Source organism: Panicum hallii, chromosome 2 (assembly GCF_002211085.1).
Source record: "Panicum hallii strain FIL2 chromosome 2, PHallii_v3.1, whole genome shotgun sequence".
Classification (NCBI taxonomy): domain Eukaryota; kingdom Viridiplantae; phylum Streptophyta; class Magnoliopsida; order Poales; family Poaceae; genus Panicum; species Panicum hallii.
Genome location: NC_038043.1, coordinates 46,701,449 through 46,719,507, shown reverse-complemented (window position 1 = coordinate 46,719,507; position 18,059 = coordinate 46,701,449). Strand labels below are relative to the sequence as shown.

Here is an 18,059-nt window from a genome sequence, read left to right as displayed (position 1 = left end):
CTCCGCCCTCGCGTTTCGCGGTTTCCTACTCCGAACTGATCGCCGAAGAACCGGCTCACGGCGCGCGCAAATAAAAGGCGCCTTGGCCTCCAACTTCTCCGCAGGCCAAGAACGAACACCGCGTTCCAGTGCGCGACGCGACACGTACGACGGCCATGGCTCGCATCCTGCTCGCCGCGTTAGTGGCGTTGCTCCTCGTCGTCTGCCCGTGCCACGCAAGGCCGGCGCCGCACCAGACTTCCAAGCTGGCAGCGAAAGAGACGGCGTCGGTGGACGGCGTCACGGCCATCTACAACTTCGGGGACTCCCTGTCGGACACCGGGAACCTGCTCCGCGAAGGCGGCGCCACCGGCATGCTGCAGCACACCACGAGCCTTCCCTACGGCTCCGCCATCGGCGGCGCCACGGGACGGTGCTCCGACGGGTACCTCATGATAGACTTCCTCACCAAGGATCTCGGCCTGCCGCTGCTCAGCCCGTACCTCGACAAGGGCGCCGACTTCACCCACGGTGTCAACTTCGCCGTCGCCGGTGCCACGGCCCTCGACGCGGCGGCGCTCGCTAGCAGAGGGGTCTCTGTCCCCCACACCAACAGCTCCCTGGCCGTCCAGCTGCAGCGGTTCAAGGACTTCATGAGCGCCACCACGCGGTCCCCGCGGGAGGTCCGCGAGAAGCTGGCCCGCTCGCTGGTCATGGTCGGCGAGATCGGCGGCAACGACTACAACTACGCCTTCTCGGAGAACAGGCCGGCGGCCGGCGGCGCGCACAACCTCTACAACTTGGGCCGCGTGGCGACCGGCGTGGTGGAGGCGGTGGCGCTGGTCCCGGACGTGGTGCGGTCCATCACCGGCGCGGCCAGGGAGCTGCTGGACATGGGCGCGGCGCGGGTGGTGATCCCGGGCAACTTCCCGCTGGGGTGCGTGCCGAGCTACATGGCCGCGGCGAACGAGACGGACCCGGCGGCCTACGACGCCAACGGCTGCCTCGCGGCCCTGAACCTCTTCTCCCAGATGCACAACGTGCTGCTGCAGCAGGGCATCCGGGAGCTGCGCCGGTCGTACCCGGGCGCCACGGTCGCCTACGCCGACTACTTCTACGCGTACGTGCGGATGCTGAGGGACGCCGGCGAGGCGGGGTTCGACGAGGGGGCGCGGACCAGGGCGTGCTGTGGCGCCGGCGGCGGGGCGTACAACGTCGACATGGACCGGATGTGCGGCGCGCGGGGCACGTCGGTGTGCGCGAGGCCCGACGAGCGCATCAGCTGGGACGGCGTGCACCTGACGCAGCACGCCTACAGGGTCATGACCGACTTGCTCTACCACAAGGGATTCGCGTCCCCAGCGCCGGTAGAGTTCCAGCGTCCTTGAAGGAAGATCGGAAGGCGTCCTCCGTTTAGAGTCTAGCTATAGCTTTTTTTTTTAATTTTATGTTATTAGTTCTAAGTTTTAGGTAGTCTGCAATTGTCACATTTGCTTCATTGGTTATACGAGTGCATCTTTTTTCCTCCATATATTATAGTGTTGTTGGGCATATCTTTGTTAGCAAAAAGAAAATCTGAAGAGTAAATTTACGGAGTTTTCACTTGATTTTCTATGGTGGTGATGACTTGGAGATTTGTGCAGCTATTTGTTGGATTTTTGGATGGCTGATTTTTTTTCTTTCTATATCGAGATGGAAAGAGCTGATGTTGTAACAATATGTCATAGATTGCAAGACGGAATGCCTGCTGCGTGATCAGAATGTGATCAACTTTTCTGGTGAAAATCGAAATCCTTTGCCATATTTTATCATCTCCGTACCGTTTTGCTTTCAAGCAGAGTTTCCTTTCGGAATTTGAGGTTAGGATGAAATGTTCAATGGTGGAATTATAGGAGAAATGTAAAGACTTTGCACAGACGGAGGAGAAATGTTCAATGGTAGGTTTCCTTGAGCAGAAAAGAAAGCCATACAGAGAGCAGCATTATATATCTCAGGTGCCCTGCAGAGAGGGAGAAAGATTTTGACGGCGCCCATACTCATTCGTATTAATTTGTCAACAGAAGGTAATTTGTTTTCCCATGTCAAAAGTTACTTTCGAGATTTCCTTCCAACATTTCGGGTTCCGGCAGCCTTTGAAATAAATCTGATGCTTTCATGCTTTCTGACATTCAAATATCAGAAGATTTGAATGACAGAGAAAGCACCATCAGAACATCGGAAACAACAGGTGACAGAGCTGAAGAAAATGTCACAAGGTGTCTACCATTAAGAAGAAAGTTCCTTTGATGCGATGACACAAACTTCATACATTCTGTAAAGAAATGACTAGAGTTATCACTTTTCCTTCGTCAACAGAAACAAGGGCGTGTCCTGTCGCATGAATTGTCAGATAACAAACAGTTAGTAACAATGTAGTATGTATCAGCTACTGGAAGCGAAAATGGTAACAAACAGAAGGGTAATAGCTGTGCTAGAATGCAACTCCATTCCGCTGTTCAATCTGCCAATGCAAGAACCACATCTTCTGACTACCAAGCAACAAGCATAGATACAATTTGGTTTGTATTAATCCACAACATCATGCACTGATGGCTGTCCATGCAAATGAACGAATTGCACAACAATCTTGTTCCTTGCCAAACTACTAATATGGTACTAATTACTAACATAAAGAATAATTCCACACAGTTGTCGTAACAATCCAGCCAGCCAGCATCAAAGAGGACAGATGACTCGTTGCCCCGAATCGAAATTTGTTTGAATACTGATTGTAAGTAGTCACAGTGCACTCAAAAAAAGTAACCTCTTCATCATTAAGTGTATCGAATCAGTCAAACAAGCAAGCACTCTGAGATACAAGAGGAGCTAACTAAGTAATTGGATGTTTCTGACGATGCCCAGTCTCGAGGGATAGTTGCAATATTCTCGGTAAGCCAAAACAGAGAAACACAAGCATCAGGGGAGGGACGCTATTGATCCACCCACCAACCCTCACCGCCCGTCACACCTCCATTGGGGAAGAAGCAGATCAGAATCAGATGAGCCCCTTGTTCCTGCAACAAGAGCGCGCCGCGGGTCATCAGTTAACGCGAGCGCGGTAGATCTGACGCAAGCGGCCGCCGCCGCCTCAGGGTAGATAGATGCGCGGGGAGGGAGAGAGGCAGAGCGAGCACACCTACGTCTGCTTGGAGAAGGAAGAGGGCCCGGCGGCGGAGGCGGCGGAGGAGGACGGCGAGCGCTTGCTGCGGAAGATCATGTACGCCAGCGGCAGCACCACGCCGGCCATCATGATCGCCGCCCCCAGCAGGTACCTCGCCGGCGAAGGCGCGCCCACCCCCACCTCCAGCTCCAGCTCCATCTCGATCTCCTCCTCGGCTCGTGCTGGGTGGGTTTGGATCTGGGGTGGTGGTGACCCGGTGGGTGAAGGAACCAGGTGAGACGAGACGACCAACTTGCGTGCGGTGCGGTGCGGCCCTGCCGCCGTGCGGGTCAGCCGGTGTGGCCGCCTGGACTGCACACGTCATGCGCGACGTGTGCGCATAACAGAGGCAAAGACGGCATACCAACATTTATGCTTGCTATGAGTGTTGGCGTAAAGATGTTAAGACGCTTTCTAAGGGGACTTGTATCTTCCGCAGCTCTTAATTTTCACCTGCTCTCTTATAGGGTGTGTTGTTATGTTCTTGGTATTCTCCCTCTCGTTGTGGGCTTGTGGCCATATGTAATAAAAGGTTAGAACGGCAATCATTTGAGCAAAAGGTAGGTGGAGAGAAACAGTATCGGGCTGCAAGGCCTGTCCTGGAACGGCCCAAACACGGCTCAGCCCGATATTTTACCCACAGCTGAGCGACGCTGTCGTCGTGGGCTGTCTGTGGGTCAGTCATACTGATACGCAGGCCGGCGGCCATCGGAGGCGGCGGGGGCGGTGGCGACCGGTTCCGGCGAGCAGCAGGCGGCGAAGAGGGGGAAGCCGCGACCTGTTCCAGCGAGCAGGGTCTGGGCAGAGCCGGAAGCGGCGATGTCGAAGCGGCTGGTGTCGCGGTTGCTGGGGATGTTCCAGTCGCGGACGCAGGTGGGCGTCGACAAGGCCGGCAACCGCTACTTCACCCGCGTCGAGGAGGTCGACGGCGCCAGTACGTGTCCCCGTCCTCTCCCCTGCTTCCCCCTTCTGGCACGAATTTGCTTCTAGTTTATCCACTCTTGATCTCCTCTGAGGGTATTTGAATGCTGGCTAAGCAAATCTCGGTGCTGTTGCTTCTTGTTCATGTCATTCTCGACGGCGGAATACGGGAACAGTGAAGGAGAGGCGGTGGGTGGAGTTCAAGGGCGCCGACCAGGACTCGACCACCGTTCCAGGTTACCTACCTCCCCTCCTGCTCCATTTGTCCGGTGAGGATTTTGTGGTGTGACTGAAAATTCCCAATTAACTGGTATGCCACTACGTTTTTGCAGGCATGTATGGATTGTGTCCTTGATTCTAAATTCTATCGTTGAGTGTATACACAGCATCTCATAGCTAAGTCGTGATTGTAGTCGAGTGGATTTGCTGGTTGAATGGCCAAAGGAAGAAAGCTCCAACGCCAGAGGTAGGAACAAGAGCGTGACACCATGCACTGTTCTTCAATTTGTGCTTTTACTATTCTAATTCAAACTCAGCGAGGAGAGCACATTGACCATTGCATCTGACGCTGATGTGTTGCCGCACCATTTTACTCATTTAGGAATTGGCTGAGCTGGAAGCAAGGCGTGAACGTGTCAGGCAAAACATTGAAGGTATGTATCTGATGTTTCCTACTTGTAAAATCACCTATGCTTTCATTAGTAAGCCTGGTCCATTATGCATGCCACTGAGCACTCTGACATGTTTTAGAAGATATTTCATAGCTTACTGTGCAAGTTTTCAGTTGTTACTGGGGTGTTATGCATATATTGCTGATTTAAATCAGCGGGGCAATTCCTTATTTGCCACTGCAAAAATTTGCAATCCATAAAATTGCAATGGCAACAAAAGACTTTACCCTATGATATCTGGCTGTGAGGCTATTTTTATTTTATCTAGGGGAAAACTTAACATTTGATAAATCTATGTTACTTGTTCAGTGACTACTTCTGAATTATGATCTGAAAAAAATATTCCCATTTATCTATTAGATATATGCTTGTTTTTCATTTGGATCGCTTCGTATATGATGGCAATAACCATTTTTATGGTAGCCCATAGTTATCATAATATGCACTTTGTGCTAAAAGTTTCTATAATATGCAATATATCAGTGAAATGGAAAAAATATTAGTCAGATGCACTTATTCTTCGCTTTGGTAGTAAGATTTACTTTTCTTATTTCATAAATGGAAACTGTATCATATTTTGTACCGAGAGTCCTTCACACGAGACTGGATGGACATAGTCACCTACGAAATTTGAACCCCTATTGCAAGCATTACATCAACAAATTAGAATGTTATGGTGATTCAGTTACCTTGGGGTGTAACTGGTTATCAGGAAAGTAATTAGCAACACCGTTTCCCTTTTGAACTAGCGTGAACTTAAAATTTAGCTTGCTAATCTCGTGAACCTAATCTTGATGAAAGCCTGATTCATACAGTTATATGGATAACATGTTGGGAGTACAATTCGTGTAGGCATATTTTGCCATTGGTTTATGGGCTTAACTTTTGTTTAAAAATCAGTTATTACAATACAAAATTTTATTTACTGGATACATATGCATTTGTGAATTTTTCATTCTAGTTGCGCTGCAGTTTAAGATCTTATTTGTACTGGCATATGTTTCCTGGTATTATGGTGTTGCCTCTTTACTGAAGTGTTGTTTCTTCAAGAATCAAGACTCATCATTTTTAATTCTACATTAGTTTTATTTATTCATGAGTTCATCTTGTTGTTTACTTAATGATGGCAATAACTTGTGCATTTCTCCACTAATATATTTAATATGTGTTCGATCAAGTTCTCAAAAACAAAGAAGAAGAGGAAAGAAAGGCTGGTGTCCGACCAGTCAAGAAAATTGGTATGTTCTTTGGTAATTGTTACTTCAACCTTTGCTTATCTGCAGTTTAGCTTTCTGTGGATTTTTCTGCACTGTATTGTTTAGCATTCTTCCTGCACTGCAACATGCAACGCCACTTTTAGAACAACGCTGTGTTTCTTTTACCTTTTTGTGCTGCTTGTATTATCATTATGTTTTCCTATGTAGTTTCACCCTGTCATGTTGGTGAAGGGGGAAAGATCTCATATGGCCCTTTTTTCACTAATGATTTTTTTGAAAACTAATATTCCTCCAAATGCAGGGAAATCTGAATCTCCAAATCTCCAAAGTTTTGTGAAGCAGCAGTTCCCAGGTACTCTAGATCAGCAGAAAGGTAACATTATATCAATTTGTGATGTTCTGACTGGGATACAAATGTGGCTACTTTTGACATGCATGTTGACATTTCTGTCCACATTTTTAAGGGCCTGAGGAGGTACCTAGGCCTAAGGATGCAACTGATACAGAGGATTCTACTACAGATAATGACAGGTGAATTTCAGTTCTTCTCTGTAAATGCTGTAATTTGTGATGACACGTCTTACTCTGATCCCTTCTTGAAGTCAATAGAGCCAACAAATATCTAGTATATTGTCTTCTGCCTGCTTTTTTGGTGGGAAGTGCCCACTTTTTGCTATATCTTCCCTCAAGTATTCGGCATGGTGTTGCAATTTTCTGGGATCAAACAATTATGCTGTTTATTTATGTGCAAAATAGAGTGTACTTTTTTTTCAAGGAACATGTAAAGTAAAGTAAACTCACTAAATTCAGAGATGGAAACGGAGTTCAACTTCTGGGGTTCTGAAACTGAAGTTGGATATCAAAATATCATGGTAATCGATACTGCATATGACCATATCTTATGGACACCTGGGGTCAAATCTTCCCAACTTCTTCTGGGTATTGCAGAAGTATAGAAAGTGCACTGACTTATGCATTGCTCTAGCTGATCTAGGAGCTAAACGAGAAGCAATTGACTGCTATTGCCTTCATCTGATCACATTGATTCAACCTCCTTTCTTTTGTCGACAGGTCTTCCGAACCAACAGGAACTGGTGCCACTTTTAAGCCAGGGACGTGGCAGCCACCAACATGAATGCCAACCTGAATGTCAGCAGATGGTGATGCTGTACCTGAGCATTTTCTTTCACCTATTTATGTAACAATTTAACCTTTGCTCTAGAGCTGGAAGAAACAGTTACTTGAATTTCTTCGTTCAGTCGCCCAAGCATTTGTGGGAGTTGTTGGCTATCAGGACGCCATGTTGCCCCTGTATTTTTGCCAATTTCTCCTATGTAATTTGATGGGCCGTTGTAGCAACTACAATGAACTTTAAGCAAAGTTTTGAATCATGCCTCTGTCTGTTAGGCTTCCTTGTATGGTGGCTCTATCAGGTCCATTGTCCTGCGTATCCTCAGCCAGTTCCTCATCATTATGTTCCTCCATTCGACAGCCACTAGCAACTTGCATTCTTTTGAGCGTCCTTACCATCATCCATGACGAGTTCCCTCCCAATATCCTCGTTATTGTTCCCACCTAGACGCTACTTACTGGTTGTCAACTGTTGTTCATCAGTGTTACTTGATGTCACCAGCCGCGGGCAACATTCCTTCTCTGGCCACTGCCTCCAAACCCCAAATCTAAACCAGCTCGTGGGAGGCTCATAAGAGCTGGGGCGCTATGAGCCGATTTAAATTCGGTTGTTGGATGACCCAAAAGACCTGGACATTCACAACATTTACCTTTTCCGTTATACAAATGAGGAAACGGAAATAATTGAAAGCGTTTCCGCCCCGATCCTCATCACGGCATCGGTAAAGCCACCCGAATGGAAACCGCCGTGACTGCAGTGGTAGCCGCCGGATTCCACACGAAAACTTCGCCCATCCCCACCGGTTGTCGCCGCCCAGCGGCTGCGGCACTCTTGATTCCGGCGACCGTTCCGCAAACCCTACCGCACCGGCACCGCTGTGGATGACTTCCGGTTTCTCGGCTGACTCCCAGCTTCGCGCCGGTTTCTGCCTCTCCCACCTCGCCGACCAGATCTGCCGCCTGGGGGAGCCCGGCACGAAGTAGGAAGCCTTCGACCTCGACGGCTCAACCATTTGATGACTGGAGAGAGGTGAGAAGTGTTCTCCAGTGTTCGACTCAGGTGCTTTCCAGTTGCTTGTGTACTTCGCCAAAAAGAAGACAGTTCGAGTTTCGACTGGATTTAGTAGAAACCGGCCGGTTTTCATCCCAGCGGTCATGTATCGCCGGTTGCCCGGTTTCCGCTGCGGTCTTTTGAACTGAACTTCGTTGCCTTCCCGCGCGCGCTTGGTAACTTAGAACGGAAGTTCTGCGAACTTATGCGAAACCACCCGGATTGGTTGCAAGCCCAGACGATCAGACCTTTTCTGTGCTCCAGAAGCCATGGAGTCATGGACTGTAATCTTGGCTGCATTGCTGGTTATTGGTCCTCGTTGATTTTTTGTCCTCGTTACAATGAAGAGCCTAAATCATCAATAATCAATTTGCTGGGTTTTTTTCCCCCTTTTTCTAGCCTGACCTAGTAATGAAAGACGCCATTGTTAACTGCACAAACAAAAATCTGCACGATTTTGTGGGGCTCAAGATTTTGATTTTTGCATTCTGTACGCTAAGGTTGTGCAATATAACCGTATAGAAGTCTTGTTTGCTTGCATCATCTGAGTTTTTGAGTAAAGTTTGAACAAATATGCAGTAAAACCATGCACAAGAACAAGTTCGGAATTTATTTGCTGATATGTACTTTAATGGAATTAGCATGCTATGAAAAGTGTTGCGCTTTTGTAATTTCATTGGTTATTCATGGAACAAAAGTGTGATGATACGAAATTTGTATTTGGTATAATACTTCTGGTAACAGGTCTATTTTTTTTTTGTTCTCTCTGTATTAGTATTAGAACTGAGGTAGCTGGTGCTATTGCTGCATCAACAGGAGGCATCTCCATGGCATCACCTTCATCTTCCTCGAGACCACTGGATCCTGCTTGGGTCCATGCAAAAGTGGATGCTGCTTCAAGAAATGCCATTATATGTCTTCATTGTGGCAAAAAGATTGGCGGGGGCGGCATTACTCGCTTTAAACATCATCTTGCTGGAATTCCTGGGCAAGTTGAATCTTGCAAGAAGGTACCCAATGATGTGAAGCGTCAGATAATACAACAAATTGATGAGAAATGGAAAAGTGAAGAGAGAAGGTATGAGATTAGAGAGGTCCGCGATTCACATGTCGAAGATTCTTCACATGCTATTTTCTCAACTGAAGGATGCTCTGGAAGCCAATTTAGACCATCAAGGAAGCGAAGAACGGGGTACTTTCCTCCGCAAGCTGCCACAGGCTCAGAGCCTAGCAGTGGTGCATTTATGGCTTCAGAAGACATGGTTCAGCATGGCATGGATGGTGCAGAAGCTCCAAATGATCTGTCACACGAAGCTAGAATTGCTATGGCTAAATGGTGGTACGATGCAGATGTACCCTTTAGTGCGGCTAAATCTCCTTTCTATCAGCCTATGCTAGAAGCCATAGTATCTGCTGGGCTGGGCTTCAAGGGACCATCGTATCATGACCTACGTAAGCCACTATTGAAACATATTGCTGAAGACATTCATGAATATCTTGATGATCTGAAGAGAGAATGGAGTATACGTGGTTGCTCAATTATTGCTGATAGACAAAAGGGCGATGGAGAGGGTTCCATAATCAGTTTTCTTGTAAACTGTCCATGCGGTACTATGTTTTTGAAGTCCGTAAATACTTCAACAGAGAGAGCAGATTTACTTGCAATATTTGATCAGGTTATTAGAGAAGTTGGACCTAAAAACATTGTTCAGTTTATTACTGATATAGATCCAAGATATAAGGCTACTGTTAAGATTCTGGAGGAAAGATATGGCACATTTGTTTGGTCTCCGTGTGCAGCACATTGCATTGACTTAATGTTGGAGAATTTTGCAGATCCTAGATACTTTCCTAAGATCAATGAGACCTTAGGTAAAGCCAGAAAGATAACAAAGTTTGTATACAATCATGCTTGGGCTTTGTCTTTAATGAGGACAGAATTCACAAATGGTAGAGATCTGTGTCGTCCTTCCATCTCGAGATTTGCTACTCATTTTCTTAGTCTCCAATGCATTGTTAAATTTGAAAAAGAGCTCCGCCAAATGGTTACCAGCAACAAATGGGTGAAATCAACTTATGCTAAAGGCAGTGTTGGAAAAGATGTCACATCTATTATTTGGAAAGATGTTGACTTCTGGGCCCAGTGCAAACATGCTGTTAAGGTCACAGAGCCGCTGTTGCGTGTCCTGCGCTTGGTGGATAGTAATGAAAACCCTTCCATGGGCTATCTTTTTGATGCAATGGAAAAGGCAAAGGAGTCAATAAGGGCAAGGATGATGCACAAGGCTTGTCTGTATGGACCATATGTTCGCGTAATCGATGCAAGGATGGAGAAGCAACTTCATAGTCCGTTGCATGCAGCAGGATGCTTCTTCAATCCTGGTATTTACTTCAGCCCCTCTTTTAAGATGCAAAGCTATGCATTTAGAGGGCTTATGAAGACAATAGCAAGTTTAGTCCCTGATGGTGAGGTGCAAGATAAGATATTTCTCCAGCTTGAGGAGTACAAGAAATCAACAGGTGACTTTGGCCTTCCTATTGCAATTCGTCAAAGACAGAAACTTAATCCAGGTAGGAATGACTTCCATGTTATGACTCAATGTGGCAGTATCTGAGGTTTTAATTTTGCATAATAAGAAAGGATCTATTTTTTTACATAACGATGTTTGCCTTTCTATATACCTTAACCTCACAATGTGACATCTTTGTTTATTAGTTGCATGGTGGGACAACTTTGGTAATGGAACCCTAGAGCTTCAAAGTCTTGCAGTCCGAGTCCTCAGCCAATGTTGTAGTGCAACAGGGTGTGAAAGGAATTGGGATCTCTTCAAATATCTCCATTCCACGAAGCTAAGCAGGCTTGAACGTTCAAGGTTACAGGATATCATATTTGTTCGGTACAATCTGAAGCTTCGAGAAAGGTATAAAAATTGAAATCATTTCATATTTTCATGTGTAATTCACAACCTGAGTTTCTACTTACAGTTCACTACTGTCACGCAGGAACCTGCATAAGCTTAAAGACACCATCGATCCTATCAGCCTGGACAACATCAATGTTTTGGATGAATGGGTCAGCGAACAGCCTAGCCTTCTCTGTAGAGATGACCTGAACTGGGAGAACGTAGATGCACCATTTGCCGAACCGACTTCTGACGATGAAGAGCTCGTTGCTCTTGACGACGAGGAGGATGCCCCAATGACAGCACATTCCTGGTCGGCAGCAGATGATTTGTACTGCCCGCAACCAGATCAAGACCCCTACCTGTATGTCACCCAACATGGTGAACCTTAACCTGTCCCATTGGACCGGAGATATTCATTTTCCTGAAGAGGCGGATAAGATATTAGGTGAAGTAGAACGTACCATCAAGGCATCAACATCAAGAGACCAATCAGACTCCAAAACTTCCCTCTGCATCAACATAGCATGGATGGTGCAGAAGCTCCAAATGATCTTTTACAAGATGCTAGAATTGCAATGGCTAGGTGGTGATATGATGCAAATATACCCTTACTGCTTCTAAATCTACTTTCTGTCTGTCAGTGTTACAAGCCGTAGCATCTGCTAGACCACGCTTTAAGGGACCATTAGTGAAACATATTTCTGATGACATTCGTGCATATACTAGTAATGAAAAAGAAAGGAAAAAGAACACAGGATAATTCACTTGATCTGCTTGAGGCTTTTGTCATAACAACGTTTGACTGATCTTCACAATCACAACATACAAATACAAGCAAACTAAATGTTGGATTAAATCACACCAGAAACTCAATCAGCATTGCAATTCCGAGAAGAATGCTTCCGTCAAAAAAAAAAAGAAAGAAAAATCCGAGATGAATGCAGGGACTAGTCTAGAAACTAGAGGCGGAAGAGAAGAAGATGCGAGAGGGAGGAGGTTGCCTTGACAAAGCACTCCAGCTCGGCGCACTTGAAGACGATGCCGAATTGCCGAGGCGGCGGAAGAGGACGGAGAAGTTGGAGCAGGCACGCACGGGACCTGCAAGGCGACGAGCCGGCCGTGCAGGCCGCAGAGAGGTGCACCCCGACGGCGCGCTTGGTGGCTTCATCTCACGAGAAGCCAGCGGGAGCAGCCTAGCCAATGGGATCGTCAGCCCGTCGCAGCTTCCGCCCGCTCGCTCTGAGCCTCTGACAGCCTGCAGCATCTCCAGGAGCTAGGGGCCCGAGGGGGTCCGCACTCCGGAGGCGCCAGCAGGAATCATGGATTCTCCCGAGGATCGCTCGGTGCAAGTGCGACGTCGCAAGCGGAGGTCGAGGTCACCAGCGGCGGCGCGAAGCCGCCGGCCGCCGAAACGGCAGCGCCGAATTTCCCCTCAGATTATTTTCATATAGCCCCCAATATTTTGCAAATGCACCCCTCTTTGGATCGCGATTAATAATCTCGATCCGATTATTTGCATATTGACCCCTAAATATTTTCAAATAAACCCCTAATTTGGATCGCTGTTAATAATCGCGATCCGAATATTTACATATAGCTCTATATATTTTCATAAACATCCCTAATTTGGATCGCGGTTATTAATCGCGATCCGGATATTTTGCAAATGAACCCCTGAGCCCTGGTTTGGATCGGCTTGTCCGGCGACGGCGCCGCCCGCCGCCGTCCTCCCCTGCTGCCGTTCCTGCCGGAAGCGCAATGCTCCGTCCCACTCACTCACCACTCAGGCACCAGCCCCGGGTCTCCAGTCCCCTGACTTCTGCCGTTTGCAAGGAGCGGAGAGGAGGTGCGCCCGATTCGTCGCACGCCATTGCTGCAAACGCAGCGCTGGGCTCTTATCCCATGTTCTTCTTCCTCCCGTATGACAAGAGGATGTTCTGACACCGGCCTTCGCTTGAGCTCTGCGGTCGCATTGCTAATTCCAGCAAGAGCAAGAGCAAGACGCAGAGCAACACGTGCTCGTGCTCCGACTGGAGCAAGAAGATGTCCGCGCACGCAAAGTTACAGCGATCCAAGATGACCCAAAATAATCTCAAGTAAAATGTGCAAGCATCTGATTGCAGTTGCTCTGACAACCCCTAACATTTGTCCGTGTTATGGTGAAGAATCAGAGGTCCAGGTCCTTCTTTTTTTGCTCAGGAACACGCCAAGTCGTCGGTCGTCACTAGAGGCAGTCATTCAGCATCTGGTGCGTTCAAGATGCTGTTAGTCATCGCTTAAATTTGTATTAAGCTCATAACTTGCGTTAGGATATGAAAACTTTCATATGCGTGGTTATCACTCATGAGTTTGTTTGCAGTGCTGCGACATCATGGACGAATCAAAGATGAAGATTTATACAATTGTTGTGTTCTCAGTGATATCTGAATACTTGTGCCTATCCTAAGGTCCTTCATTTGTGATTCATTCATGTACAAGTTCTCAATATACAGTTTCATTGATTTAATGTTGGAGAATTTCGCAGATCCTAAATTTTTCCATGTGATTAATGATCAGTGATACTTACTTTACATAAAGGGAGAAAGATAGCAAAATTCATATATAATCATGCATTGGTTTTGTCTTTGCTGTAGAAAGAGTTCACAATTGGTAGAGATCTCTTTCGTCCTGCCATCTCAAGATTTATTTTCTTAGCCTCCGGTGCATTCTTAAATTTGAGTCTGCGAAATGTTTACTAGTAGTAACAAATGGATGGTATGAACCTATGCAAAAGCTGCTGTTGGAAAAGATGCTGCAGCTATCATTCTGCTAGATGCCGACTTTTGGGCCCAATGCAAACATGCTATCGAGGTTCACTGAGCCCATGTTGCGTGTCCCTGCGCTTGGTCGATGGTTATGAAAAACCTTTCATGGGTTACCTTTATTATGAAGCTATGGAGAAGGCAAAAGAATCAACAAGGAAAAAGATGATGCATAATGCTTGTCTGTATGGACCCAATGTTAGAGTAATTGATGCTAGGATGGAGAAGCGGCTTCATAGTCCATTGCATGCAGCGGAGTGCTTCTTCAATCCCGGTTTTCTCTTTAGTCCATCTTTCAAGATACAAAGCTATGCGTTTAGGAGGCTTAATAAGACAATCACTAGCTTGGCACCGGCCTGATGCTGCGCTTGAGGAGTACAGGAAATCTTCTCCAGCATGAGGAGAACAGGTAATCAACCGGTGACTTTGATCTTCCGATTGCTATTCGTCAGAGAGAAACTTCAAGCCACGTAAGAACTGTCTTCCATGTTATGACTTGATACTGAGCTGAAACGTAGCATCAGGAGGCCCTTGGCAAGATTGTGAAACTTAACCTGTCAGTAGCATGATATCTAGGTTGTATGTGAAATAGTGAGCTGAAACCTAGCTAGCATCAGGAGTTCAGAACGCCTCTGGCAAGCTCTGAATCGAATCTCCCTTCTGCATGGGTTGACGATGGCTGGGCTGTTGGCGTTGCAGGACATTTTGGGATACGAATCCTACTGCTGAAACGGAACCACTCTCCTTTTTTTCGGTTTGTAGCATCTGCAACACATCTCTGATGTTTCGTTTGTCCTTTTGATGCCAATGTTATCAGACTAGACTGATGCTGCTACTATCCGCCCCGTCAGCTAAAATGCACCAGGCACTGCATATATATGGGCCACCAGTGTTGAGCGCTCAGCTAGTCTGAAGCATTGCAACGAGCAGCACTGCATGGCAAGCTGCTGGTGTCCGGAGCTGAATGCAGTTGGTTGCTCGGTTGTTCAATCCACCGGAGACCTCTGGTCTGCCTGTGGTTTGTCTAGCCTTGCTAGCTTCTACTGGTAGATTGAAGCGTAGAGGCTCAAGTGTAGACCCGGACCTGGAAGGAATGATTGAGCCGGCGTGTCAAGGCTCATGAGTGTAGTGGCTGCTGCGAGTGATGATCATGCCGGCGTGAGCTTAGCCAGCATACGCAATTTGGCCGTCGTGAGGATACGGAGGATACGACCTCCTTTTGTAAAAGCCTTGTCGAGATCGTCGGATCGGATGCGTAGTCTTCACGGCTGCCGTACGGGGTTGCCCGTCGTCGACACGCCAGTGTCCTTTGTTCTCCATGCCATTGCCAACACGAGGCTTTATGCAGAAAAGAAAAGGGGTCCAGTGCACGCTGTGTTCTCGAGTAGACATGCTTCAGGACGTCCAGCTTCAGGGCGTGGTTTCATCAGCCAGGCGCATCAGGCTACGTCTTCAGACGTCAGGGCACGGTTGCTGCACTCGTGGGTGTCTTTCCACCGTTTTCAAGAGCGTGTCTGTGCCACTGTGTTTGCTGCGTACGCTAACAGTGTGTATGTTGTGCAGGTCTCGACGTGTGCCCGTGGGCTGCGGCCGTGACAAGCCAGCTGCGCCGCTTGGCCGTCCCTTGGTGAGCTAGTTAGCCAGCTGTTGTAGTATGGAGGACCAACCGTGCGCGCGCGCGTCCTGGTCGCTGCACATGACGCCGCCTCTCGATCTGTAGCTCCACCGGTCGAGGCGTCGAGCACGCACCCCTCGTCCTTGCACTGTTGCCGCCTCTTGACTCCCCGGCCCGGCCGCTCGCTCCGCTCCGTTTCCTTCTCGATCGATCTCCCCGGTCGGTCGGTCGGTTGGTCGGTCTGTCGGTCGGCGAGGCAGAGCACGGTGCACGACGACGGCGTCCGTCCAGAGGCACGTGCGCCACGGACGCGCGCGCGGATCTCGCCATGCACTCGCACACACACGGGGACGCGGTCGCGCGCGGCGCCATGGACACATTCAAGGCGGCGCCCGGCCGGGCCCGTGCGTGCGCCCGCGCGCGAGCGAGCAGGAAATCAACTCTCCCTCCTTTTCCCAGCGACGACTAGACGCGGCGCGCAGGCACGGTCGCCCGGCTGATCTGCTAGCTAGCTAGCTCTTCGTCGTCCTACCACGCGCGCGCGCGCGCGATCACCGCGCGGGCCGTGCTGCGCGACGGCGGACATGCACGCGACCGGTACTCGCCGGCCGGCGGCGAGGCGTGCAGTATTCGGCACGAGACGGCCGGCCGGCCGGGTCTCTTTCGGCATCAGCTATAGCTGGTGAAGGAAAAATTGCCATGCGGATCATCGTGGTCCCAAACTCCCAACGCAATCATCGTGGTCCCAAACTCCTAACGCAACTTTGGATATACATTGCTTGCAATGCATCGCCGAGATGGGGGGGGCAACTGGTAGATAGGTGGGACGCCCATGAATCTGTCGTCATCCACTCCAGCTCCAGCTCCATCGTCGGCATCCTACAATATTCCTACTAGGATCGGCTTCCTTGTTGTGGACAAAAGGCTTCCGAGTAGAGCGGTCAAAAGCCTAAAGGGCGAGCAGCATCACACGTTGCTTGCATGGCAAGGCTCGCACTTGCTTTTGCTGTGATCATGCATGCATATTCTCGTCGCTCAGGTTGTTGGAGGAAATGAAAATCGATCGAGAATCAGGTTCGCGATGACGTATATTGTACACGAATGATGATGCATCTCCGTGGCTTACGTTTTCCTGTATCCAGTAACATCCCATCACTATGAATATTCACAAAAAAAAATGACAAGAAAAAAAAATCTGCTGGTATCTTACCTCTTGTTGGCAAGAGCAGTGTGCAAACAATTAGCCATTTCTCTTTCGCCTTTTATGATTACTGGTAAACTTAGCTCTGACAGAACCAGCTCCGTACGTTCCGATCTGTCGTCTTTGGCAGATCGCATTCAGCATCCTAAGTTCAGCGGAAAGGAATGGAAGCCTGACGAGCGGGGCCCAGAAAGCGACTGCCGCTCGTGGATCTTGCTGGTGTCTCGCTCGTCCCAGCCGGACCCGGACCTGCTGCGAAGAAAGCACGGGCGACTCGCAGCTTAGCCGCTAGTGCGCGCCATTTGGAGGAGCCCTGTTGTTGGTACTCTGCAGTTGATGACACAAAAACAATGCATCAGCGAACATCACAAATATACAACAAAAAAAACATTTACCTCAACTTTCAAACTCATCTGAACTCCTTTGAGAGATGCACAGTGCCAAACAACTTCTACCAAATCCTCTGACCGCCCTACCAAATCCTTTCACTGCACTCACTCACTATATTAAATATTAATAGGCTGGACAAGCTATTAGGTATGAACAGATACTGAATTTGCAAGTAGTTTGTAGTGACCAATACATGCCCTCCATGGCAGGGTGCGGTTACATACCTTGCCCCCACAACCACTGGTTTGTCCTAGCCGGCCAGTTGGGCAGGAAGGGTGGTTACTGAAAATCAATAGAGCTTGTACTAAAGCTGCAGCAGGGTTAGTGTTAGTCCTAGCCGTACCACCGCGGAGGACTGGTTGGTGTGGCAGGGTTAAAGCGGCCATTTGGATCTGAAATTAGCAGGACAAGCCGTGTCTGAATTCTGACTTTCTTTTGAAAGCTAGCCCGAATTCTGACTGGCCCAAATCTTTGTTGGGTGGAGTAGTCTTCATGTGAGGCTACAGCGCAGCTGCATTCATGCTTCCCTGCCGCGGTTGCTGCAGTGCCCAAAGCAAACCGGAAGGGAAAAGCCGTCGTCCTCGAGGATCCGGAGTTAACTGGCTGTCCCTTTTGTTTTCTGAAACCAAAGCAGAGCGTTGGTGAGGAGCAAATGCATGTCGACCCCCGGAAACGGCAGCGAGGGCGATCCCAGAACGATTCCGACAAAAGAAGGTGATCCTCTTTCCATTCCATTGATGATCGCCGCCCGCTGTCCCGGTAGTTTCAGTTTCAGCACGGTTTTGGATGAATTTGGATTTTGAAATTTGGTTTTGGAGGGAGCTTTTCTAATAATGGAGCGAGTATGATTGGGCAAGTGCCAAGTGGACACGCTGCCGCTGGCAGGACTGAGTGACTGGCAGCGCGCACATTTCTGCCGGGACCAAATTAAAACTAGAAGGGATGATCTGAACAGAGTTGATACGTACTACTGCATT

The 18,059-nt window shown here is 48.3% G+C and overlaps 3 protein-coding genes across 5 annotated transcripts; all 3 read left to right on the top strand.

Moving 5' to 3' along the window:
- Positions 1-155: 155 nt before the first annotated feature.
- LOC112881146 (acetylajmalan esterase-like) lies at positions 156-1,367 on the top strand. The gene has a single exon (XM_025945841.1). It carries the CDS (start codon positions 156-158, stop codon positions 1,365-1,367), a length of 1,212 nt encoding a protein of 403 aa, XP_025801626.1.
- Positions 1,368-3,818: 2,451 nt separating this feature from the next.
- On the top strand, positions 3,819-7,384 carry LOC112883556 (NADH dehydrogenase [ubiquinone] 1 alpha subcomplex assembly factor 2). 2 transcript variants are annotated; one of them, XM_025948866.1, is made up of 8 exons: positions 3,819-4,112; positions 4,276-4,335; positions 4,513-4,565; positions 4,701-4,752; positions 5,949-6,008; positions 6,289-6,339; positions 6,452-6,518; positions 7,059-7,384. In XM_025948866.1, exons 1-8 carry the CDS (start codon positions 3,998-4,000, stop codon positions 7,120-7,122), a joined length of 522 nt encoding a protein of 173 aa, XP_025804651.1. In that variant the 5' UTR covers positions 3,819-3,997; the 3' UTR covers positions 7,123-7,384. The 2 variants fall into 2 exon arrangements, with proteins under 2 accessions (XP_025804651.1, XP_025804650.1); XM_025948865.1 differs by having other exon boundaries at positions 3,824-4,112; positions 6,289-6,360.
- Positions 7,385-7,764: 380 nt separating this feature from the next.
- LOC112879415 lies at positions 7,765-11,701 on the top strand. 2 transcript variants are annotated; one of them, XM_025943658.1, is made up of 5 exons: positions 7,765-8,148; positions 8,945-10,740; positions 10,886-11,090; positions 11,173-11,480; positions 11,524-11,701. In XM_025943658.1, exons 1-4 carry the CDS (start codon positions 8,135-8,137, stop codon positions 11,462-11,464), a joined length of 2,307 nt encoding a protein of 768 aa, XP_025799443.1. In that variant the 5' UTR covers positions 7,765-8,134; the 3' UTR covers positions 11,465-11,480; positions 11,524-11,701. The 2 variants fall into 2 exon arrangements, with proteins under 2 accessions (XP_025799443.1, XP_025799444.1); XM_025943659.1 differs by having other exon boundaries at positions 7,767-8,148; positions 8,986-10,740.
- The last annotated feature ends 6,358 nt before the right edge of the window (positions 11,702-18,059 follow it).